The sequence below is a fragment of the Castor canadensis genome, chromosome 12 (genome assembly GCF_047511655.1).
Source record: "Castor canadensis chromosome 12, mCasCan1.hap1v2, whole genome shotgun sequence".
Lineage (NCBI taxonomy): Eukaryota > Metazoa > Chordata > Mammalia > Rodentia > Castoridae > Castor > Castor canadensis.
The window spans coordinates 75,966,493-75,992,448 of NC_133397.1; the positions used below are offsets into that span (position 1 = coordinate 75,966,493).

Sequence of the window (25,956 nt, forward strand, 5' to 3'; positions counted from 1 at the left end):
ACTCTGTTGTATCCCATCACCCCTGGCCTAGTTAAAATGTCCCCTCCCTGTGTGGTAGTCTGTGAGACATCCAGATTGTTCTTTGTCCCACTGATCCAAACTCAGCAATGCCACAAGCACTGACCACACACAATAAACCCTAATGGTCACCATGGGAGTCAGGGAAGTCAGATTCTCCCTAACAAGTGTTTTCTTTGCCAACAGCCAATCCATAATCACCCTGGGAAAGCAAACAACTCCATGGGCCTTAATAATGGAACAGACCCTCAGGTCCAGTGGCTTCCAGATTTGTCACTGACTCCCCATCAATACCTCTAAACCTCCTTGGGAATCTATAATAAATTTCTCCTATTTTGTGTATTTTGGGCTCATCTCCCTTTTGTGTCTCACCTAACACATATGAACCCAACTTCCCCCAGGACAAGGTTCTGTTAGACAGGTTGTCTTGGTTTATGGCCATTCTCAATGGCCGTAAGATTTCAAGACCACTGAGAAAGACATCAAACATACATGCTCTTTGTGTGGATTGCTCTTCAATCCATAGCAGCAGAGCACAGCCCCCACACCTCCTGCCTCTTAGCTCTTCACAGCTCCTACCTCTTCCAGCTCCTACCTACAGCTGTATTAGTTAGATCAGGCTACCATGATAAAACATGACAGACTGGGAGGCTTAAATAGGATGCTTTTTTTCTGGAGGCTGGAAGTCTGATATCAGGTTGCTGGCATGGTCAGAATCAATGGGGTTCTTGTTCTTGGCTTGCAGATTGCTGCCTTCTTGCTATGTCATTACGTAGTGGAAAGAGAGAGAGGGCAAGTACTCTGTACCACTTGAGCCACTCCACCAGCCCAAAGGCAAGTACTCTGGACTCTCTTCCTGTAAGTACACTAACCCCATTATAAGGGCCCCACCTTCATGGCCTTATCTAAACCTATTTCCCAAAGGCCCCATCTTCAAATACTACCACATTAGGAGTCAAAGCTTCTGAACACAAAATGTTGAGGAACACAATTCAGTTCATAGCAACTCGCTACCTTTGAATATCATATTAATATTTCCAGGAAAGGGGAAATCGGATTGGTTTGATTTGTGTCAGATGTTCACCTCTGCTCCAGTCAGTCAAAGCCAAGTGGAGAAAGTGGGTCGTGCAGTAAAAGCACAGCTGCCAGGAGCCCATTCTGATCACCAGGCCTGTCTGAACTCTGTCGCCTGAATAAAAAGCCATAGGAAATCAGGTCAAGAAGAACTCACTTACTACTCTTTGTCGAGATTTTCCACAAAAGTAAACACTCGTTCAGGGTAAGGGTCATGTCTATTTTATTTTCCATGGCTTCCATGGCCTATCTATCACAGAACTGAGCACACACAAGGTGCTTAATGACTTTGTTATTGCTTTATGGATAAAGCTAAAATTTTTGTAAGGATGGGAATTTGCACTCCAATTACAGATATGTCATCCTTTTTTAGGTGCTAGAGTATGTCATCTACCCCAAAGGTCAACAACTTCCCTGCAGGGGGTGTGGTTCAAGTGATAGAGCATTTGCCTAGGAAGTGCATGGCCCTGAATTCAATCCCTAGTACCACAAAAAGAAAAGAAAATTTCCCTTCAACATGAGGGTGCACACCTATAATCCCAGCACTCAGGAGGTAAGACAGGAGGATCTCAAGATCCAGGCCAGCCTGGGCTACGATTGTAGGACCCTGTCTCAAAAAATTAAAAAAGAAAGATTCCCTTCGAGTCAACCTTTTGTCTTTCTAATCTTTCCCAAATCAGGAAAAATATTTTCCATCCTTGCTTAAAAACTTCTCTCTTACCTATATCTAGATCTGTTGAGTGATAAAATGTACAAAAGGGGGAAAAAAAGTGGGAAGCAAAAGACAGTTCCTTCAAGGAACTGAGACATTAGCCCAAGAAGCAAAACAATAAACACTGATGAAGTTAAGAAACAAATTAATGAGTTGAGAAATACAAACAAAAAATAAATCACAAAGTGTCTTAGGACAGCTGTGTAGAATTCTGCCCAGCAAACTGGTGCTAGCAGTGTGTGCTGATGTTGAAGAACAAAGAATCCACATTACACTAGAATGGTCCAAGGAAGAAAAAGCAGGCACTGGAGGTGGATAGGATATAGCTGGGGAGGTGGAAGGAACGACGGCATTGGTGGCAATGAGCCAAGTCAAGGCGTGAAAGCTCATGTTATAAAGATGTTCATGCAAATGTTAAAAACAAGGTGGTCTAGGATTACATTATGGGGGGGCCCTGATACCAAGCAATGCAAAATTCTGGATCAAATTATTAAAATGATTGTGAGCACTAGAAAGGAAAGAGCCAAGTACCTGGAGCCTGTAGAGGCTCTAGGAGGACAAATCATGCTGAGTTGCCCTTGTTACCTCTTGCAGTAGGGAGGCCAGCAGGAGCCTATGGGTGTTTCAAGGTAATGGAGACTGCGTTCAGTTTGTGGGGTTGCCATGACAACAGAAATGTATTCTCTCACCGTTCAGGAGGCTACAGGTATAAAGTGGAGGTAGATGGCAGCAGGGCCATGTTCCCTCTGGAGGCCCTAGGGAGGGTCCTCCTCCCCTTGTCGTACATTCTCCCAGTTGTTGGCAATCTGTCATGTTCCTTGGTCTGAGGAGGGATCACTCCACTTGGCCTCCGTTGTCACATGGTGTTCTCCTGCATGCTTCAGTCTGTCTCAATTTTCTTCTTTTTATAAGGACACCAGTCACTGAATTAGGGCTGGCCCTGATCCAGTATGAACTCATCCTACTTGACATACACATTTGTAAAAACCCTATTCCAAATAAGGTCACATTCTGGGTAGATATGAATTTAAGAGCTGGACACATTCCTTAACTTTCTTAAACCTCAGATTGTTCATCTTTAAAATGGAAATACTACTGCCTACCCATTGGGGCTACTCTCATGGTAAGTGAAACAATGTCCACAAACGGTCAGTGCAACAGTTGACATAAAGTATAGATCTCTGTTGAAATCCTGTCCCTCACTGGCACCTACCTGCACAAGCCAGGGACTACTCAGTGACAAATAACAGTGCAGGAAAGAACCCCAGTGAGCACTTAGCTCTTCCCTACTTTCTCCATTAATGTGAACAGCCAATTGTATTGGAAGTTCTGGGAGAAGAGAAAAGTAATGTCACAGCAAAGCAAATAGATTAAAACAGAGTATCAGAGGTCCTTTTGAAAGTCCTTTTACTCCTCAGCTATGCTGTTCAGCCTTTTCCTTCTCATCCTGTCTTCTCTGGACTCCATTCATATGTGCACTGAAAAATATGCAATACAGCTCCCAATCCCTTCATTCTATGAATGGGAAGACTGGGACCCAAACAGGGTAAGTCACTCACACAAGGTCACAGAGCTGTTAAGCGGTAGAGACATGATGGAATCGAGCTGTGACTATTTTCCTACATAACATGTTGAAACCAGTTTGGCCACAGTTACCTCACTGGCAAAACAGGGACGCTAATGCCCGCCTCCCCAAGTTGCTCTGGAAATAGAGAATCAAGGCCCAGTCCAGTGATGGAACAGACCAGGCGTAAGATGAGACCGAGTAAGCAAAAGCAGCATGCAGAAACAGGGCTGAGTGGATCAGGGTGCCCCAGGGGCAGCCACCCCAAAGTTCAGATGATGTTGCCTGCATAGAGCCATCCCGCAGTGCCAGATCTTCTGCCTTTTCAAGAGAAGTCAGGAATTTCAATCTAGGTGCTCCCTCTTTCCATCACCATGTTCATTAACGGATTCCAACCTAAAGTACTGCAAAGCATCTACAGTCTGGTTTCAGCCTGGGAGCACCACATTTGTGACCCAGGATCCTACATGTGAAAGCAGCTTGAAAACTGCCGGGTAACACACAAATTTCTTGACTAAGCAAATGTAACGAATAAGCAACGGTACACTCTACCTACTCAAGAAACTTCTCTAATTCTCCTCCCACCCCAAGTGACTTCACCCAGCCCCATAGCCCCAAGCTCTGTGCCCAGCATGCCACAAGCACAGCTGACCTCATCCTGCTGCCAGCCTCATGACGGCAGCTCAGCTACCTGGGCATCAGTGTCAGCTGGGGAATTTGCCCAGGCCCTGCAGGGAAACCACCTCCCCACCCAGAGCCTCATTACGTTGGATGAGCAGTCTCCAAGGAAGTGCTGAGCCTGTTATGCCTCAGAGGACACTGCGAGGCTGGGCTGGCCCAGGCAGACCTCAGACTTTGGATCCTGGCCTCTCCAGTGATAGGACAGACCCAGGTGAGCTGAGCAGGCTGGCTGCTGCTAAGAAAGTAGGCACCAGAGCTAGCCTGTTACAAAGGAAGACAGACAATGGCATCTCCAGCAGCTCGTGTGGATATCCTGTGTGGGCAGAAGTCACAGCAACAACTCACCAACCAATCCTGCACTCCTCCCTTGCTCTTCTCCCCTGGGATGTGACGGGCAAGCCATTCCTGAGGGTCCTTCCTGGACTCCTGTCTTCAACCGCTCCTCACATAACCATCAAAGGCCTTGCAGGAGACTCAAAAGAGAGCTTGAGAGTCTACCTAGACCAGAGCAGTTGGTGCAGATGGTGGATGGAGTGAGTGATCAGGGAACTTCCCCAGTCCCCACCCCAACAAGAGGTACAGTCCCACCCTGCTCCATCCCATAAGGCCTTGGGAAACATAGCCCTGAGCCCAAGGTTCCACAGCTTACCAGGAGTAGAGTCAGGACCAGAATCTATACTCCTGAGTCCCACTCAGTCCCGGACCAGGTACTGCTATCATGCCGGTTTGCAACTGGTGTCACTATTAAACTTGCTGAGTGGCCTGGAGAAGGCTATCCAGCCCTGAGTTACAATTTTATTATCTGAGAAAGAGACAGCCATGCCTACTTTGTATGACTGCTGTATTGATGAAATTATGGAACCTTATATGAGAAACACCATGACAGCCATGACTCCATCTGTTTCCCTCACTAGTGACTGACACTTGGCTCACTAAAGCCCAGATGGCTGCGTGCAACTGCTGAATGAATAAAGGACAGCATGACATAGTCTCTGTTACATACTAGGTACTCAGTAAAGTGTTCTATATTACTATGAATACTAATGCCTTCCTTGGAGGTTGTTTACAGTTAACAGCAGCCCAACATCCAGTTGGCTTCCATCTTGGTAACAGGGCCCAAATGTTTTCCAGGTCTTCTAATCCCCTTGGGGTCCCTGTACTTAGACTGATCATACCCCTAGATGTAGGGTGGGTCCTACATCCCATCTTCCTGCCATAGGATCTGGCTCAGTGACGGGTTTATGACCACATTCTGAAGAGCAAGAGAAAGATGCTTCTTGCAAGAAGCTTCTTTAGAGGAAGTATCTTTTTTTTTTTTTTTTTTTTTTGGTGTTACTTGGGTTTGAACTCAGGGCCTCACACTTGCTAGGCAGGCACTTTACCACTTGAGCCATTCTGCCAGCCCCAAAGGAAGCCTAATCTCCCACATAAGGTGTGCTCATGCTCAGAGATGCCCTATTCCTGCTGGACACAAATAGGGAATCTTCAAGCAGTCACCTCATATCTACACCTGAGCCTTAACATGGAGCAGGTGCCAAGGGTCGCAGAGTAGGGACCAGAGAACCTGCTGCTTTGGTGCCAACGATGAGCTCCTGGGTCATTCTAGATGTCTGTGTTATGTGAGCCAGCTTGCACGGTACTTAAAAGTATCTTTTGAAAATATTTGCAAATCTCAAACATGAAGAATCAAAAGGAGGTCATTGGTTTCCAATAGCATCAGATAAGATATCCTGACCTACCATTGAAAACAGCTGAAAATTATGGATTTAGAGAAACTGTCAATTTTTTAGAGTAGTCAGGTTTGGCATCAGCAGTGGTGAGACAGCCTGACACTCTGTCTCTCTGGCAGGAAGCAGAGGCAGGTGCGCCTCATCATCTACATGGTGTCCTGCCATGATGGCTGGACTGAGTCCAACATGACCGAGTCACATCATGAGGGCAAGTTTGACAAAACTAGAACGTTCCACACCATGACCAGCCTGGTCATGAAGTCAGAGGGATTGTTCTAGGTTGGTCAGAGGACATAACGACCAAATTCAATATGTGAACTTAATTGGATCAAAACAGAAACAAGGGGGAAAAAGCACCAAAAAAGGAATTTTAACAAATAAAAATGAGTCAGACACTGGTGGCTCATGCCTGTAATCCTAGCTACTTGGGAAACGGAGATTGGGAGGATTGTGGTTTGAGGCCAGCCTGGGCAAATAGTTCAAGCAACCTCATCTCCAAAATAATAAGAGCAAAATGGGCTGGAGACGTGCCTCAAGAGGTAGAGCACCTGTTTTGCAAGTGTGAAGTTCAAATACCAGTCCCACCAAATAAATAAATTGAATAAATAAAAACAGTTTGAGCACAGACCACATGTTAGATGATATTGTACAATTAGAGTTGATTTTCTTAGGTGTGGAAATGTTTTTGATTGTGCCTGACAGTGAATGGTTCTTAAAGTATGATTCACAGACTCCCGAGGACACCCCAAAGACCTTTTTTCCAGGGGTTGCCTGGGACCCTTTCAGAGAGTTCATTAGATCAAAACAATTTCAAGAACAGGGCTAGGACATGTGCCTTTTTACTGTGTTCAATTTGCAGTGATGATACCAAAACAATGCAGGGTAAAAGTGTTGCTGGTGCTTCACACAAATCAGGACAGTAGCCCCGTTCTCTACCAGATACTGAATTCTCCACTGTGACTCAAAAGAAAACAATTCCCATTTCATTTAAGAATATTGTTGATAGTCCTAGCTACTCAGAAGGCAGAGGTCAGTAGGATCATGGTTTGAAGTCAGCTCGGAGCAAATAATTCCTGAGACCCTATCTGGAAAAAACACATCACAAAAAAGGGCTGCCAGAGTGGCTCAAGCACTAAGAGTGCCTGCCTTGCAAGTGTGAGACCCTGAGTTCAAACCTCAGTACCGCCACAAAAAAAAATATATATCACTGATGGTACGATAAAGAATAAAGGTCGTCAGTTTTATTAAAGCTTCACCCGATCCTTTTTTGGTTCATAAGCATGATGATTGGGTGTTCACGCCTCTGCGTGACATGTGCCGCCCTCAAATCTTGTTAGGACATGGGCACATTACCCTTCTGACATGAAAATAAATAAATAAATAAATAAAAATGGAAAAAAAATAAAGCTTCACCCTTTGGTACAGGTGTTTTTAATATTCTGTCATGAAATAGGGAATACCATAAAGTACTTCAGCTACACGCCAAACTATTACAAGTGTCTTCAGTTGTGTGCCGATTTCCCCCTATTTCATGAATAGTACGGCTATTCAGACTTTCAGACTTGACTATCTGGTAAGCGTTTTCCAGTAAATAAACAAAATGAAAGCTGGGCAGTGGTACACACTGGAGCACTAGAGAGGGCAAGGGAAGAGGATCAAGAGTTTGAGGCCAGTCTGGGCTACATAGGAGAGCCTTGACTACACAGGCAGATACCTTATCAAAAAAAGAGAAAGAACTGGGCACTAATGGCTTATAACTGTAATCCTAGTTACTTGGGAGGCTGAGATCAGGAGGATCATGGTTCAAGGCCAGCCAGGGCAAATAGTTCCCAATACCCCATCTCCAAAATAACCAGAGCAAGATGGAATGGAGGTTTGGCTCAAGCAATAGAGTGCCTGCCTTGCAAGCATGAGGCCTGAGTTCAAACCTCCCGTGCTGCAAAAAAATAAAAAAAAAAAAAGATTCTCCAACTGAAAAAAAAGGAAAAGAAAAGCAGCTGGGCATGCTGGCTAATACCTCTAATCCTAGCGACTTGGGAGGGGGAGATTGAGAGGATTGCAGTTCGAGGCCAGTCTCAACTAATAAAAAAGTGGATGTGGCATTGCATGCCTGTTATCCCAGCTCCTCGGGAAGCATAAATGGGAGGATCATGGTCTAGCCAGCCTGGGTATAAATGAGAGACCCTATGCAAAAAACACCTAAAGCAGAAAGGGTTGGGAGTATCACCTGCCTGGCAAGAGCAAGGCCCTGAATTCAAACCTCAGTACTGCTCAAAAGAAAAAAGCAAACTGAGCCTATTACTTCAGACTATCTACCATTTGTTGCTAATGACGAAAGTTGAAGTTTCAAACAAATTTAAAATTTTGAATTTGTATTCACCATTATGTCCCAACAAAGATTTTTCAGAGTAGGAAGGGGAGTCAAAAAAAAAAAAAAAGATTTTTCTGAGGCGATGATATTAGTGAGCTTTATTTTTGATATTGTATGATACACATGTCAACATTCAGAGATCGGCATTTAACTCAGAGAACCAGGTTTCCAAGTGATCATAGCAGGTCACCCTCATTACTAAGGTTTCAGATTCCACATTGCTGTCAATCTTGACATGAAAGAGATTTGAAAACATGTTCAATGTCCTCTTTTTGCCAGTTTTTTGTTGTTGCTCTGGAAAACGTAATTATTTTTTCACAAAAAGGTATACTTAATTTTAACGTGTCCTAACTTTTATTGTTATTTTAAATTAATTAATTAATACATATTTCAAATGTTTCCATCCTAATTTTTTTTTTTTTTTGCAGTACTGGGGTTTGAACTCAGGGCCTACACCTTGAACCACTCCACCAGCCCTTTTGTGTTAGGTATTTTCAAGATAGGGTCTTTCTCTCTCTCTCTCTTTTTTTTTTTTGGCAGCACTGGGGCTTGAACTCATGGCCTTGTGTTTGCTCACCCAGCACTCTTACCACTTGAGCCTCTCCACCGCCCAAGAGATAGGGTCTTTCCGAACTATTTGCCCGGGCTGGCTTCAAACCACAATCCCCCTGATCTCTGCCACCTGAGTAGCTAGGATTACAGGCATGAGCCATGGTGACCAACTCCATCCTAATTTTTAATATGGTAAATTCTGAAAGATATAAGCCACGTAAAATTTGGGAAAGATCTTCAATTTTTTTTTTTTTTGTAGGACTGGGGTTTGAATTCAGGGCTTCACACTCACAAAGTAGATGCTCTATGACTTGAGCCACACCTCCAGTCTGTTTTGCTCTGGTTATTTTGGAGATGGGGTCTCATTATTTGCCCAAGTTGGCCTCAAACCAGAATCCTCCCAAGCTCAGTAGCCTCCCAAGTAGCTAGGACTACAGGCCTGAGCCACCAGTGCCCAGCCTTCAATTTTTTTAAGAGTATAAAGGGGGCCTGAGACCAACAAGTCTGAGAACCAGTGACCTGGGGAATAATCCTGTTCTTGAGCGACATGCTGAAGTACTGCGGGTGAAGTGATATGACAGCCTCAACCTCCTTTCAGACGCCTTGGCAGGAGAAAAATGTGCATACTTATACAAAAAGAAACGGAGGGTGCCTGGTAAGACTAACGTAATATGGTGGCTATTCTGCTGTCTTCCCATTTTTTGTGAGTTTTAGAGACTTTCAAATTTGAAAATGTAATCAATAGAAAGAATTTTTACACATGCTGATGCCATATCAATGTAAGGATGCCTCAGAGTCCAAAAGTAAGTTAAAGTAGAGCCCAGTAAAAATAAATTAAGGGCACTTCCTGAGCTAAAGCATTAAGCTTCAGAGTACAAGTCCTGACTGGGGGTGGGTGGGTGAGGTGTAAGAGGTGGTCTAGGGCAGTGCCTCCTCAGTTTCCTACCGCAGAAGAAAGGCTGAGAGCTTATTAGAACACAGGTTTGGGTTCTCCGCCCTCAGACATTCGCACTCAGTAGGTCTGGGGAGCCTGAGAACTTACAACTCTGATAAATTCCCAGGTTGGGTGTTGCTGTGGGTCACCAGGCCACACTTTGAGTAGGATTGGTCCAGGACATCCCTCTGTAAAGCCTGGACCCTGTCATGTATTTAATAGTGTCACTCTAAAGATCGTCCCCTTCTCTGGTGAGAGACCTCTAACCCAGGCCTCCAAGAATTCCTACAGATAAAGTCCTAAGGAGTACGAGCTTAGAGTGAGAAACAAGTTTACAAAACACACAATGCACCTTGATCAAGAGCCAACAAAGACAAAAGGAGTTGGAATTGCCCTTCAAAAATACTTTCTCAGATGCTAGAATTATCAACCTCAGAATATAATATAAATATGTTCAATATGTGTAAAGGGACAAAAGTTAATTTAAAATACATAGAAGGGGGCTGGCTGAGTGGTTCAAGTGGTAGAGGCTGCCTAAAAAGCATGAGGCCCTGAGTTCAAACCCCAGTGCCACCAAAAAAAAATTAGAAAAAAATTATATAGAAAATACATCATATAATACGGCCAAACTGTTTTGAAACAAAATAGGACTTCTAAAATATTATAATTAAAATTCAAAAATCAATAGATATATTCAACAGCTGATTAGATATGGCTGAGGAGGCAGATATGCAGAAACTGGAAAAAAGATTCAGACATAAGAAATGGGGGGTACAGAAGACAGAGTAAGAGAGAACTAGAAGGAGAGAGAAAAGGAATGGGGTGCAGAGACACTATTGTTAACTGTCAACAAATTTGAGCCAGGTGTGATAGTGCACATCTGTAATTCCAGCACTTAGGCTAAGGCAGTTTGAGACCAGCCTGGGCTACACAGTGATTTTAAAGCCAGCCTGAGCAACATAGTAAGACACTGTCTCAAAAAAAAAGGCCAGGTACAGTGGCTCATGCTTATAATCCCAGCTATTCTGGAGGCAGAGATCAGGAGGATCACAGTTTGTGGGCAGCCAGTGTTGGGAGAGGCAAGGAGTTACAAGACTCATCTCAATCATAAAAAAGATAGGCATGGTGGCACCCAACCGTTATCCCAGCTACACAGGAAGCATAAGAAGAAAGATCATGGTTCTGACCCGTCCAGACATAAATTCGAGACCCTATTCGAAAAATGCCTACATCAAAAAGGCTGGGGGCACAGCTCAAGCGCTAGAGTGCCTGTCCAGCCAGTACACAGTCCTGAGTTCAAACCCCAGTATCACCAGAAAAAAAAATCAAGGACAGAAGATGCAGCTCAGTGGTAGAGTGCCTTCCTAGCAGCCTAAGACCCTGGGTTTGATCCCTAGCACTGCAAATAAATAAATAAATAAATCCGAAAAATTACTGAAATGATTTAAGTCCTAAAATAATAATGACCTAAGAAGAGGGGAAATCCACAACCTTTAAGGAAACTGAGTCAACAGTTTAAATTTTTCCATAGAACAAGCACTTGGCCCTGATGGGTCCATTCAAAAAAGAAATCCAGTCTTACACAAACTACTGCAGTTTATCCAGGAAGTGAGGTGGATTTAGTGATAAGATTAACTAATACAATTTTCCAATTAACAGACTAACAACTACTTCAGTAGAAGCTTTAGATAAAATACAGTATCATTCATTATAAAAACTCTTAGCAAACCATCACTTTAAAGTGGGACGCTTCTGAAAGCACAATATGGGAAATGTAGACGCATTCCTTTCCCATCAGGAGCAAAGTCAGAGTGCCTCCAGGCCTCAAAGATGCTAATGAGGGCGGTGAGGGGAGGGAAAGGGAAAGGGTGCAGACTGGAGAGTCACAACACTGCTCTGCCCTCAGACCACATGACCAGCTGAAACCCAAAGGAATCCAAAATTCACCACGGCTGTATTCTTCTAAGAAAGATGAAAACTTTATTAATATACTAAATACACTGGCATCAACAAATATTAAATGCCAGAGAATAAATCTAACAAACGACGTGTGTGACATTTTGTTTTTTAGCAAAAGTTCTGAAAATGTTATCAGTCATTAAAGAAGACCCAAATAGAGGTAGATACCATGTTTATGGGCTGGAGCGTTCAATATGTTAGGAATATCAATTTTCTTTTGTTCCATGCATCAATGTTATTCTAATTAAAATGTCAAGAGATTTTTGAGTGTGTGCATGTATCTGCACTGAAACATGTACTTTTAAGATAATTCTAAATTTGTTCATGGAAAAGGCAAATGCTAAAGCAGACCCACACATCATGAAGACTCTATTTATTTATTTATTGTGAGGCGGTACTAGGGTTTGAACTCAGAGCCTCACACTTGCTAGGCAGGCGCTCTACCACTTGAGCCACTCCACCAGTCCTTTTGTGTAAAAGGTTCTTTTGATAGGGTCTCATGAACTATTTGCCCAGGCTGGCCTTGAGTCACAATCCTCCTGATCTCTGCCTCCTGAATAGCTAGGATTACAGGCATGAGCCACCAGCATCTGGCATGAAAACTCGATTCACTGACAGGCTGAGCCCAGCAGATCTGCAGAAAAAAAGATGAACTCTCCAATAAATGATGCAAAGGTTGGTTTTTCATGTAGGGAAAAAAAGAAAAAAATTAGACTGGTGCTCCACATCATATATGCAAACCAACTCAGGAAGGATTAACAAATTAAATGCAAATAGGAAAACTGTAAAACTGCCAGAACCAACACAATATCTTCACGATTTCAGTGATGCAAGGTTTTATAAGACACAAATAACACAAACTTTAAGTGAAAAAAAAATGATAAATCTATTGCAGTAACACTAAGAACATCTGTGCACCAAACATACCAAAAAAGGAAATCACAGATGGAGAGGAGACGTTTTTGTTTGGTTTTGTTTGTTTGCTTTTGGCGGTACTGGGGTTTGAACTCAGGGCCTCATGCTAGGAAGCATGCTCTACCACCTGAGCTACACCGCCAGAACAGGATGAGACATCTGTAACATCACAGCAGAGTAGCATCCACAATATTTAAAGAACTTCTCCAAATCAGTAAGATAAGAGAAAAATTGGCCAAGACTTAAATAGGCACTTCATGAAAGAACATGAAAGGCCAATATAAACACATGGAGCCTAGTGCTTATGCCTGTAATCCTAGCCACTCAGGAGGCAGAGATCGAGAGGTTCGTGGTTGGAAGCCAGCCCGGGCAAATGGTTCATGAGACCCTATCTCAAAAAAACCCTTCACAAAAAAAGGGCTGGTGAAGTAGCTCAAGGTATAGGCCCTGAGTTCAAACCCCAGAACCACAAAAATGATCAAACAAACAAACAAATGGAAAGGTGTTCAATCTCATTAGTATTCAGGAAAATGCAAATTCAAACCATAATGAAATTCCATTCTGTCCTCACTGGACTGGTGAAAATACTAAAGTGTAAAATACCAAGTGGTGTTGAAGACCCAGCTCAGGTGAAGGTGCAAGTGAAATCGTGTCCACGGATGAAGGAAGGCCATTTGGGGAAGCAATTTCAGAAGAAAAAATGGGTGGGCACTGGTCAGGCCAGATGTCAAGAATTTTCATGTCAGGCTCATGCCTATAATTCTGGCTACTCAGGAGGCAGAGATTAGGAGTTCAAAGCCAACCCAGGCAAATAGTTCTCAAGACCTATCTCAAAAACATCTGTCACAAGAAAGGGCTGGCAGAATGGCTCAAGGGGTAAGAGAACCTGCCTTGTAAATGTGGGGCCCTGAGTTCAAACCCTAGTACCACCAAAAAAGAAAAAGAAAAAGAATTTTTGTAAAGCTATGGTAATTGCAACAGATGGTCACGGTTCAGAGAGATTGGTCAGTGGAAGAGAATAAAGAGCCTGCTCATCTCTGAAAGCTTAACTTATGTTATTTGGTCAGGAGACGATGCAGCCATTTCAATCACAAAGAAACTTGTGCACAAGTACCCACGAAATATGTATAAAAGTATTCACTGCAGCATCCTTTCCAAGAGCAAAGGAGGAAAAAAAACACCTAATGGTCAAAAGTTCAGTGGACAAGTAAATTGTGGTATATTCATACAAGGAAAGCAATGTCTATTTCTTAAACTGGATGGTAAGTAAATGACTTTATTGCATTACTAGTCATTGTTTATTCACTGGTCATCTTTTCTATTGACTTGAATATTAATTTTTAATAAGTAAAGAAGAACCTAGCTCTCTGCTTCCCAGCCCCACCATGGACTTTTGTAACTCTTCTCCTTAATCTATAATAAACTTCATTACATCCCTTACTAAAAAAAAAAAAAAAAAAGTCACGAGCCAGGTGCAGTGACTCATGACTATAATCCCAGCTACTCTGGAGGTGGAGATCAGGAGGATTGTAGCTCCAGGCCAGCATGGGTTAAAAAGTTAGTAAGACCCTCATCTCAACAAACAAGCCAGCTGAGTGATCATATCTGTAATCCCAGTCACATGGGAAGCATAGGCAGGAGGATTGTGGTCAGAGGCCAGCCCTAACAAAGACAAAAAAAACAAAAACACAAGACCCTATCTGAAAAATAAAACTAAATAAAAAAAAAAAAGGCTGGGGTGTGGCTCGGGTGGTAGAACACCTGCCTTGTAAGCACAAGGCCTCGAGCTCAAACTCCATAGAAAGAAAGGAAGAAGAAGAAAAGAAGAGGAGGAGGAGGAAGAAAGCCTAGAAATAGAGACAGAATAAGGCTAGAACCCCAAAGTGTTCTTTATGTAAGACACTCTCACTTAAACTTCCTTGGCTTGGCCACAGCAAGGTCAAGAGCATGGACCTGGAAGGCTGAGTAGTGGCCTCCCAAGACAGCCATGTCCTAATTCTGGGAACCTGTGAATATTACCTCCCAACTCAAAAAGGACTTAGCAAACATGACTAAGGGTTTTGAGATGGGAAGACTAATAATTCTGGATTATTTCAGTGGGCCATGGGCGTCCTTGTCAGAGGAAAGGAGAGGTAGACATGAGGGCAGAAGAGAAGCCAATGTGACGATGGAAGGAGAGACCAAACCGATGGAGCTGCAAGTCAAGGAACAACCACAGCCACCACCAAAGCTGGAAGAAGCAAGGAACTCAAGAAGGAAGCAGCCCTGCCAACACCTCAGTGCCAGCCCCATAAGATTCATTTCAGACTCTTGGCTTCCAGAACTGTAAAGAATGCATCTGTAGTTTCAAGCCATTAGTTGATGGCTGTCGCAGCAGCAGAAGACTAACACAATGCATGAGGCTGCTCAGGCTCACTCGTGTCTTGCACCACTTTGTTCCTCTTAGCACTTCTTCCATTCGCTTCTCTTCTTTCCTTGGTGGCCCCCAGGGAGAGTGATCCTGCAGTGGTTGAATCCCTTCCTATGTCAGGCATACCACGTCCTCAGCTGAAAGGGTTCCTCCCAAACAATTTCCAACCAAATCCAAGAAAATCATTCACCAACACCCACAAAACTTCTGCCCAATGGAAAGAGCACTGGTCAGACAGAAGGGACACTTGATTTCAAGTCCCAGTTTGCCACTGACTGACTATGTGATCTCACAGACTTCTCAAAGATGGAACCGTCACTCATTCATCTTCATATCTCTGGTACTCAGGCACAAAGCAAGTGGTCAGTAAACCATTTATTCAGTAAATCAATGAATAAAACAACCAGGTAATTAATAAATTGCTCGATTAGTGCTGAGAAAGGATGAAGTCCTAACCACTTGCTACAGTGGGTACCCTAAATGTCCTCAAAAGGACCATATATTGAAGCTTGGTCCCCAGGCTGCAGTGCTTACAAAGGTTACGGTAAGGTGGTAGAACCTTTAGCATTTGGGGCCTAGTGGGAGGAAGTTATGTAATCAAGGCCATACCTTTGAGGAGCTGAGACCCTGACCCCTTCCTGTCTGTTCCCAGACCACCAAGAGACAAGCAGGCCTCCTCTGCCTCACACTTCCATCATGATAGATTGCCTTTCCACAGACCAAAAAGCAACAGGCCACCCAACTGTGCTCGAAAACCTCCCAAACTGTGAACCAAAATAAACCCTTCCTGTTTTTAAGTTGACTATCTCAAGTATTTTGTCACAGTGATGGAAAGCCTACTGACACAATACATATGATGTCTGTTTATTTATTATTGAAGAGCTAATCCTGCTGCTTATGATGTCTGCTAATTCCTATATAGGAGTTGTTTCCTCATGTGTTTTTTAATTTTGAAGTGTGAATTCATGGTTTGGGAACTAATTTTGTATGGTGTATATGGAAATCTCTTGGAGAAATTGGAAATAGTTTCTGCCAGAGCCCCCAGGGGTAAAAAATTTCCAGGTAGTCTGTACGTAGCTGCTACAGTCCCAGCCTGCATCCCTGCAAAATGATTCCCTCTGTTTTGTCTCCTAGAAAATTTTCTTTACTACTGAAAAAGCTCAGTTATGTTTTTAAGAGACTGCTATTATATTCTTTGAAATTTTGAAAATTCAGTTTTAATAAATGGAGGATTTTTTTAAGGTTATTTAGTTTTCCACATTTCCAGGTACAAAAATCAAATCTTTCATTTTACAGATGAGAAAACAGAGGCTTAGCCAGGCACCAGTGGCTCATGCCTGTAATCCTAAACTACTCAGGAGGCAAAGATCAGGAAGATCTTGGTTTGAAGCCAGCCCTGGGCAAATAGTTCGAGAAACCTTATCTCAAAAAAGCCCTTCACCAAAATGGGTTGGTGGAGTGGCCCAAGGTGCCGGCCCTGTGTTCAAACCCTAGTACTACAAAATAAGAAAACAACATCACAAATTGTTTCTTCAAAACTGGGGTTTGAAAAAACAATCTTCTTACCCCAAAGGGAATAGTGAGTCATCATTTGTTCAATAAATATTTGAAAACACCTACTATGTGTTAGAACTGCTCTAGGCACTAGGGGAACAGCTGTGAACAAAACAAGTGTCAAAAGTCATGGTGATCACTGGGTGTGGTGGCACATGCATGCAATCCCAGCACTGGGGAGGCTGAGGCAGACGGAGTGCAAGTTTGAGGCCAACCTGGGCTACATACATAGTGAGACCCTCTCTCAAAATAAATAATCAAACTAACAAATAAATTGAACTCAAAAGTCATGGAGGTCAAATGCTAGTGGAGATGAAGACCATGGACAAATAAATAAATTAAAAGCAGTCAGGGAATGCTTAGAAACTGGGCTTTGGCGAAGGTGATCAGAAAAGGCCTCTTGGTGCTGGCAAGTGGCAGAGTGGTAGAGCACCTGCCTAGTGTGCATGAGGCCCTGAGTTCAAACCCCAGTATCACCAAAAAAATAGAAAAGAAAAGGCCTCTCCTGAAGAGGGGACATGTGAGCAGAGACCTAAGTGGAAAGAATGGAGGGACAATCTTAGGGAGTGCTGTAGCCAAGAGAACAGCAAATGTAAAGGCCATTGGGTGGAACAAGCTTGTTGCCAAGAAGAGTGAAGAGGCTAAAGCTGAGTAAGAAGAGGAAGAGCAATCGACAGCCGGGCCAGAGTGTGGCAAGAACCACGCCATGTTGAGCGCTGTTGAGAATGACAAGCAGTTTGAATTTGGCTCTTCATATGATCAAAGCGAATGGAGAGGAAGTTTTTAAACAATAGGGAAAAGAAATAACTTCTCTTACATTTTGTATTAGTCCGTTTTCTATTACCAAAATGAATTGCCTATGGTAAGCGAACTTTATAAAAAAAAAAAAAAAAAGAGGCTTATTTGGCTTACAGTTTTGGAGGCTGAAAGTCCAAACAGTATGGCATGGGTTCTGGTGAAAGCCCCTTCAGCTGCATCACTAATGGTGGGAATGGAGGTGGGAGTCATGTTTGGAGGGGGGATTCTTTTGAAGGGAGAGCTATGAGGACTTCCTAAGAGGATTGCACAGCACGAGGCCTGGCCAGAAGTGTTCAAAGATCCCAGGGGATCTTACAACCTCCTCAGGAAAGACACCGGTGGACTGGTGGTTCTGAGCCTCATGTGCTCATGAGAAAAAGTCCTTTCATGTTCTTGGAAATCCACTGTGACCCTCCAGTATCAGCTGGCCATGTCTCACCAGGGTCTTTCTCCAGGCAGGTTGTGTCTATTCCCCCCTCAGCCTGACACTCTGTATGTCAGACATTGCCTTGCCAGTCTTAAACCGCAGTGGTGACAAATCAAGATTTTGCCTGATCACAGTTAGGCAGCACATCTGCGAAAGGTTCTTGGCTGAGCACTAGGTTGGTGGAATCCAATTGTGCCATTCGGGACTCAAAAAGGGTTTGAATCTGTCAGAACCAGAAAGGATGGACCAGCATCTAGAATGAACTGATAATTTGGAATTAAATCCCAGCTCTCCGGTCAATAAGGGGAACTGAAGGCAAGTCAATTTCTCTTCATAGAGGAGACAATGTACCCCATCTTCTGACTTCTCAAGCTTTCTGGGGATCTTGTTAAAATGCAGATTCATTAGGTTTGGGTGGGGCCTAGAAATCTGCATTCTCAACTACTCCAGGGATGCCCATGGCTCTTTGAATAGAGAGGTCCTAACTCTTCATGATCCAACATGCACTTATTAGGCACCTACTGCACATGAAGAGCTATGAGGGAGATGAAGAAAAAGACAAGGTCTTATTTTATTTCAAACTGGAGTTTGAACTCAGGGCCTCACGCTTGCTAGGGAGACGCTCTTCTTCCTTGAGCCACTCTGCCAGCCCTGTTTTTTTTTTTTTTGTGATGCGTTTTTTCAAGATAAGGTCTCTTGAACTATTTGCCCAGGGCTGGCTTTGAACTGTGATCCTCCTGATCTCTGCTTCCTAATTAGCTAGGATTACAGGCATGCACCACCGGTGTTTGGCCAGACATGGTCTTTAAGGGGCAGTAAATGCACAAACCGCAGTATCACGAGGTACAAAATAACAATACCACTCTGAGGACCCAGAAAAACAGAAAACGTTCCTCAGTTAGTGGATGCAAGGAAGGCTTCATGGAAGAGAATAGCTGGAGACACATATGGGGAAGGAACATATGGAAATCACAGGGCACCGCCCAGTGCGCTAGCCGTGGAATGGCATGGTTCTATAGTCCCTAATTTCTCCTCAAACTTAAGACTTCCCTTTTTGACTGATAAGCAGAACAAAGAAAAGGAAATAAAAAGAAAGTAAGAGAGCTATTTCTTATTGGGACTTGAACTCAAGGCCTATACCTCAAGCCACTCCACCAGCCCATTTTTATAATGGGTTTTTTCGAGACAGGGTCTCACGAACTATTTGCCCAGGGCTGGCTTTGAACCACAATCCTTGTGCTCTCTGCCCCCTGAGTAGCTAGGATTATAGGCATGAGCCACAGGCACCTGGCAAGAGAGATATTGCTAATGTAAAAGGGTGAAAGAATGTGTTAGGATTCTCCCAGCTAGGAAAGTCAATTCCATTTATACCAAGGACATTTTTAGAGTTTTTAAAAAGCTGATTATGAGTCATTTATTCAACATATATGGTAGTTATTAGGGCTGTTCATAGGTGTTGAGGGAGGAATGTAATTCTCTACTACTTGAATTCAGCCTTAGCTAATAAAATGTGACCTCTTATCACTTCCAGATGGAGGTACTTAAGAGCCAGTGTATGACTCCGTTTCTCTCTCCTACTGTAGTCAACCCTCATGTCTTCTGTGACAATGATACCACCCTACGAGACAGGAGACAGCATTAGCCTGGGACTTTGAGAGCTTATGGTGAGCCGAGTGGCCCCGCCAACTACCATGAACAGACAGCCATCAAGTCAGAAACAAACCTTTGTTGTCTCAAGCCACCAGGAGGTGGGAGTTAATCCCCAGCACTACAAAAATAAGAAATAAAGTAAAAAAGTATTTTTCCACCAACATCCCAACTGTGTGCCAAATATTTGGCCCTTTCTAGTTCCCTTTCTCCATATTCCCAGGAAAGACCCTGGGTGTGACTAAAAAAGAAAACATACTCCTGTATGAATACAGATGAGATGTGAAAGTTCAGAACAAATAATATGTATATAACTACCTATCTTCCAATCCCTCAGGGCCTCTTAAGGCTCAGAATTAAGAGAAAGACATTTTCAGACTCAAATGCAAACCCCTTTAGCTTGGTAACTAGTGGGGCATGTGTGAGGCTAATTCTTGGCAGTAAAATCCAAAAGTGCCATGTGCTTGCACTGCCAAGCCCTCCCCTTCCCCAGCTCTATAGTTCTCCTGGACACACACACACACACACACACACACACATACATCAAAATGGCAGCCTCACAAGATGGTTAAAGAAGGCTTATCTCCCCCTTCCTCTAGCTCCCCAGGGCTCTTTCACCCCCAAATAATACATCCTCCAAAGAAGAAGATTCTTTTCAGAAGGAAGGAGGGACTGACCCAGTAATAACCAGGTGAGACCCTCACTTGTCAGCTAACCCCAAATAAGACACAGTGGGGAGAAGCTCACAAAAGCTACTTCCCAGCAGGCAGGCCGGATTAGTAAGTAAAGACACAGGGCAGTTGAGCAGCAGCAAAAATCTAAGCTGGTATTTTTCACTTCCTTGAGGGTACTTCTCCTGCTTACAAATAAATGGGGTGCACTGAGGCTAGGTGGGGAAGGAAGTGGTCTTGAGGAAGAGTCCAAGAGTGGACTCTTGATGCTATTAGGACCTCCCAGGTGACCTGACCAACACCTGGTCTCTCAGATAGGAAGTTAGGGCCCCAGGGTAGTTGGGTGGGTGTGAGCTGCCCTTAGGACTCTGATAATACTGCCAGGATTGGAATCCACGCATGCTCACTTCTAACCCAACATCTTTCGTCTCACAATTTGATTGAAACATTTACCCAGCAACTACAATGTACCACAAGCCAGTGCCAGGAAATAAATCCTCAACTAACCTGAACCCTCTATTAACTGGGTCATCTTCCTGCATTCCACTTTTTAAAAGCAGGCCCCAAAGAAAGGCAAGCTTATGTTTAAGGATTTATGGTCTCTTTCTTTTTCCATTTGTTTTGCAACAGTAGGGAACATCTTGAGGACAATCCACATTCCTTCCAGTCTCCACTTTTACATCCCTGACCCAGAATGAACAGACGCCATGCGCCAAATCCCACTTCTGGGATTTAGCCAGCTCTTCAGCCATTAAACTAAAACTGTACTTTCTTCAAACTAACATTTTTAAAAGATTTGTAAATGGGGCTAGAGCACAGGGGTAGAGCATTTACCCAGTGTGTGCAAGGACCTGGGTTCAATCCCCAGCACTGGGGAAAAAAAAAAGTGATCTTCAAAGATGTGCAGTGTGGAAATTTTTTTTTTTCTGTACAGCCATCAATTACTCAGAAATTTTCAATGAATTCAGACCACTGACTATGGAACGGGTGGGAAGTGCTGGATCCATTCATCAAACACTCTGGACCTTGGCCAAAATTCTGTCCAGAGACAATGGGTTAACACTTGATCCTTGAAATAAATGCTTCAAAATGGCACATTCTCCCAAGAAGTCACAGAGCAACCTCTGTGTTCTCCCTCCACCAGGGCACCCATGAGCATATTCTCCCTAGCGTGAAATTCATTTGTGCTTAGGCCTTGAGCTGACTGTAAAGAGGGGAAAACAACACTTACAAAGAGACAAGCAAGCTCTTGCAGAGCCAAGAGGGTTCTGTCTAACAAGGTCCCTCTTACTCCTGCACTCTTTCTTTCCTAATTCCTCTCCCAGGCTGAGCCAAGGGAGTTGGGAGGAAGAAGACTGGCAAGAGAGAAGTCACTGATGCTCACTTGACATGCTTTGCCCAGTGGGCATGAGCCTGACGTGATGCCAGGGACCAGCACTGGCTGGCTTCCCAGAGCCTTGGATTTCCTTCAACAAAACCAACCTTTACTGAGTGGACCAGGTACTTCAACAGAAGTGCCTTGGAAGAGGGGTAAGGAGCTGGAGAGGGAGACAACCCACAGTCACTACTCCTAAAACACTCACTAGCCAATGGCAGCACAGACATCCGTAAGCACAGGCTGGCTGTCCCTGGATCCCATTATCTTGTTTTAAATGCCTCTGGATGCCTGGGACCACAAAGACAGGAAGACACTCCCTCTCCATCCTCAAAACACAGTGATGGGTCTTTCTTTAATGTTCTTTGATGCTACACAGGCTTACAAACACCCTAAAGACTACTTACAGGAAACCAGACTTATGGACAAAATCATAGGGTGCTCTCATATCATAGGGCTTGGGAACCTGAAAGAAATGGATTCACTACAATTGTCAGAGACGCTTAAAGATGGAAAGAACATTGGACCAGAAGTTCAGAACCTGTTTCCTTCACCAGTTTATCTGTGTCCTTGAGTAAGACACATTCTTTCTGCAGTTAAAGATGTGGGGGAGGACTACAGCAGTGGTTTTTATTAGCAGTAAAACTTATTTATTTTCCAAATTGTATTTTATCTACAATCCCAATATATAAAACAAACCAAGGGAGCAGCTCAGGACTGGGGAACCCAGAGCCCACGCAGGCTGGGTGGTCCTCAGAGAACTCAGCTGGAAAACTGCAGGAGTGGGTTAAGTCTGAGAGCCCCTTTCCCTAGCTCTTATACTGTCTTGCAGAAAACCCAGGGAGCACAGAAGGAGGGAATCACGTTGATTCAGTGCTCTCCATGGTGCTTGGTAATTCATATATCACATGTCATTGAAATCTTTGCAACAGCAACAGGAAGTTAACTAGCTTATGAACAAAGATCCTTAATGATCTGGGCTGTGGACTAGAATCTGCTGACAAGAGGCAGAACTGGGATTTCAACTATGAGTTTTCTGATTCCAAACACAATATTCCTCCACCTTCATAATTTGTTCCTCTAGGTTTGTGAAAATTGGGCTGAATCAATAAAACCTTGAGCAGAGTGCTGGTGGCTCACGCCTGTAATCCTAGCTACTCAGTAGGCAGAGATCAGGAGGATCACAGTTCCAAGCCAGCCCAGTCAAATAGTTCATGAGACCCTCTTGGAAAAAAACCCTTCACAAAAAAAAAGATTAGTGAAGTGGCTCAAGGTATAGGCCCTGAGTTAAACCCCATTCAAACCCCAGTACTGCAAAAAAAAAAAAAAATTCCTTGAATTGTAAATATAAATATATGTGCATACATATGTCTATATGAAAACTTCTTAAAAAAGAATATACCCCCAAAATTACAAATTGTCTCTGTGTGGCAATAAAGTGGATGATTTCCAGTTGATTTTTCTCTATTTTCTAATTATCCTATAATGAACAGGCCTTGTTTATATGACACAGATGTTGCTTACTAAAGCGGTGTTAATAATTCATGTTGGGTTTATAAAGTTTATATAGTGAATTATATTATTATTATTAGGGACCTTTTGGAGTTGACAGTGGCTCCAAAGCCCCCAAATGTCATCAACTCTACCCTGGGCTCAGGAGGACTGAGCTGACCTGAGGGTCAGTTCTCTCTCTCTCTTTTTTTTTTTTTGGCAGTACTGGGTTTTGAACTCAGGGCCTTGCCCTTGCTAGGCAGGTGCTCTTGGGCTTGAGACACTCCTCTAGTCCTGAGGGGCAATTCTCATGGTCACGTAAGTTCTTTGAAGTCCCAGTTGTGCAAGACGTGGTGTTTTAGAAAGTTGCTGAGACCCCAAACATATGTCTCATGTCTCTCCTCTATCTCCTTTACACCCCCTTCAGCTGCCTTTTACAGAAAGGGGGAGGGCCTGATAAAACTAAAGATGGTCAATTGACATCCTCACTCCCAACCCAGTAGAACCTATAGAAAGAACCCGCCACCCAGACCAACTAAGCTCTCCTGCCCTACCCTGAGGGTCCTTCAGAAGCTTCTGGCAAATTCAGAGATTACAGGAGAGAAAATACCACCCGAAAGGCAAGCCAGGCTTCAGTCAGGCATGAGGCGTGGCAAGGCGTGCCAGCCACTTCCCTGTGTCATTCATGCCAGCTCTCCCTGCAGAAGTCTCCTAAATATTTAACATGCCACCCCAAGGTACAGCGCAGACCCCCAGCAGTTGGCAACAGCTGTGGAGAGACCTTGATGATGGCACGACTGGGGACTGAGAGGCGCAGATGATGACTTCGGGAGGAAAGCCCAGAAGGGTGGCTGAGAGACAATGCCGAGGACTTCAGAAGGTTGGCCCTCGCTGCTTCTTTGAAAATCAGAAGGAAAGATGAGAGATGTGCCAAACACGGGGAGTGATGCTGCACAATCAAGGGGAATCCAGAGCCCCTCTTTCTCAGACAAAGAAAAGGCCAAGGCACGTGTTCCTCACGTCAGCCTCCCCAGACTCATTTTAGTCCTAGCTCCCCTGGGCAGGTGGCAAATCCATCCTCCCCAAGTGAGGTCGGAGAGGAGCTTGGAAGTCAAAAAACGTCCCCCACGCCCATCCCCAAGGTCTTCACAGGCCTCACCCCAGATGACTCTGCTCTCCTGCATGGCCTGGGAGGTGTCATCGCCACCGCCCTGGGAGCTGTCACTTGGAAATTTCCCGTGCATTCCTCAAGATGCCTGCCTCTGTCTCTCAAATCCCTGCAAAAGGCATCAGACGTTGGGAAGGAAGGCATCTATTCCATGATTCATACGCGTCCTCCAAAGTCCCACCGGCCTGTGCCGCTGTCGATTTAAGAAACCTAAAAAGGAGTATTTTTTCAACCTCAGGGAGCTCCGCCTCCATCTCTACACTGATCTCCGCGATGACCCCTCCAGGCAGCTCGCCTGTCTGGATCGGTCTGTCATTTTCACCTGACAATAGCGTGGCAAGCCGGGGGCGGCGACGGACCACCCCAGCATTCTCCCAAAGGAGAGACATGCATGTCCCCGCGGCGCACCCATTCCCGGCCTCTGCAAATCCACTCCACCAGGGGAACAAAGCGGCACGGGACAAGCAAGACGCAGTCCCCAGCGGTGCCCCGTTGCGCCCCAGCTCCGCCCGCGGGTACCCGGTACTCCGGCCCGGCCTCCGCCTGCGCGCGTGGCGACCCCCGAGGCGGCAGCAGCGCGCGTCCCGCGCCGCCCGGCCGGCCACCCGCCCGCCGGCTCGCAGGCGTCCTCAGCAGCTACTGTACCTGCTAAATTTAGCGATCGCGGGATATTAATAGCCCGAGCCACTGGGGCCGGGCGCTGCAGGGGCTCACAGCCCGGGGACCGGGGGCCAGGGGCGGGGAAGGAGGGGACGGAGGGACGCGGGAAAGAAGGCCACTTACACCACCAGCCTGGAGATGATCCATGACACCATGGCGGGCAGGCAGGCGGGCGGGCACAGCCCGGGCGGCGCGGCGCGGCTGGGCTGCGGGAGGTGCGGCGCTCCCGGCACGTCTGTCCGCGCACGGCCGCCGCCGCCAGACTGAGCGCGCCCGCCGCCCAGCCCCGCGATCGCGCGTCGGCGCAGCCGCGGCACGTTCCGGCGGCGGCCCCAGCCCCCTGGGGCTCCGCGAGCCCGCGGCGATTGGGCGGCAGGCGGGTGAGCGCACCGGAGGGACCCGCCCCGCCTTGCTTGCCCCAGCCGTGGGCGGAATTCGGGCGGGTCCTTCACGCGCCGTGGTGCACCCACCCCTGGAATGGAACCCTGCGGTGATGCAGCCCCCATCCTCCGTGCTACAGTGGGCACTGAGGTCCGGACATGAACTTTGGGAACCCGTCTACACCTGTCGAGATGGAATTCTGTCATCCCTTACTTAGAAAATGCGCCAGCCTCATAAAATACGTACCTGTATCCTGACCTGACTTCTTCAATTCATCCCTCTTTACTGCAGAAGAATCCAACCTAAGCACGTCTCCCTACTGATGGTTCTACAGAGGCCCTACAGGATCATCGTTCCCACATACTCCTCTAGCTTTTTTCCCTGCAGCATCTTGGACTTTTCCGTGTCGTCTCCCCTCCTCCGTCTGTTCATTGCATGCCTCACCTAATGCCTTGGTTTGATCTGACTTCAAGCTTCAACCAAAGGGCTAAGAGACCTGGAAGCTTCTGTTCCATAGCAGCATATCCTGAGCTATATGGAGTCTTCGGCAAAAGGGAAATTGTGCACCCAATACAAACACTGAAATGTAGTTTAAAACACTGCATTAAGCTAGGCACCGGGGGCGTCTAGCTACTTAGGAAGCAGAGATCAGGATCGTGGTTGGAAGGCAGCCTGGGGAAATAGTTCCATGAGACGCTATCTGGAAAAATAAAGGGCTGGTGAAGTGGCTCAATGTGTAGGCCTGAGTTCAAACCCCATTATCAAAGGAAAAAAACAAAAAGCCCCACACACTTGCATTAAAAAGTATTTATCTTGATTGCTGAATTTTATGGTGCCCTTTGTTCACCCCAATAATGGACCTGC

General features: G+C 45.0%; 1 protein-coding gene and 1 non-coding gene across 6 annotated transcripts in view; one reads left to right on the forward strand and one right to left on the reverse strand.

The window, feature by feature from the left end:
* Reep1 (receptor accessory protein 1) overlaps positions 1-25,492 on the reverse strand; it is a 115,664-nt gene extending 90,172 nt beyond the window's left edge. For 4 of the 5 annotated variants that reach the window (XM_074050140.1, XM_074050141.1, XM_074050138.1 and 1 more), the window contains exon 1: positions 24,835-24,957. In XM_074050140.1, coding sequence (XP_073906241.1) covers positions 24,835-24,866 — 32 coding nt within the window. In that variant the 5' untranslated portion in view covers positions 24,867-24,957. Of the gene's footprint in view, positions 1-24,834; positions 24,958-25,338 lie in introns of those variants that run through there. The other variant, XM_074050139.1, reaches the window with a different exon arrangement.
* On the forward strand, positions 7,039-7,142 carry LOC141415334 (small nucleolar RNA U13). Its single transcript, XR_012440308.1, has one exon. It is a non-coding gene; the product is annotated as a small nucleolar RNA U13 (small nucleolar RNA).
* Positions 25,493-25,956: the final 464 nt, after the last annotated feature.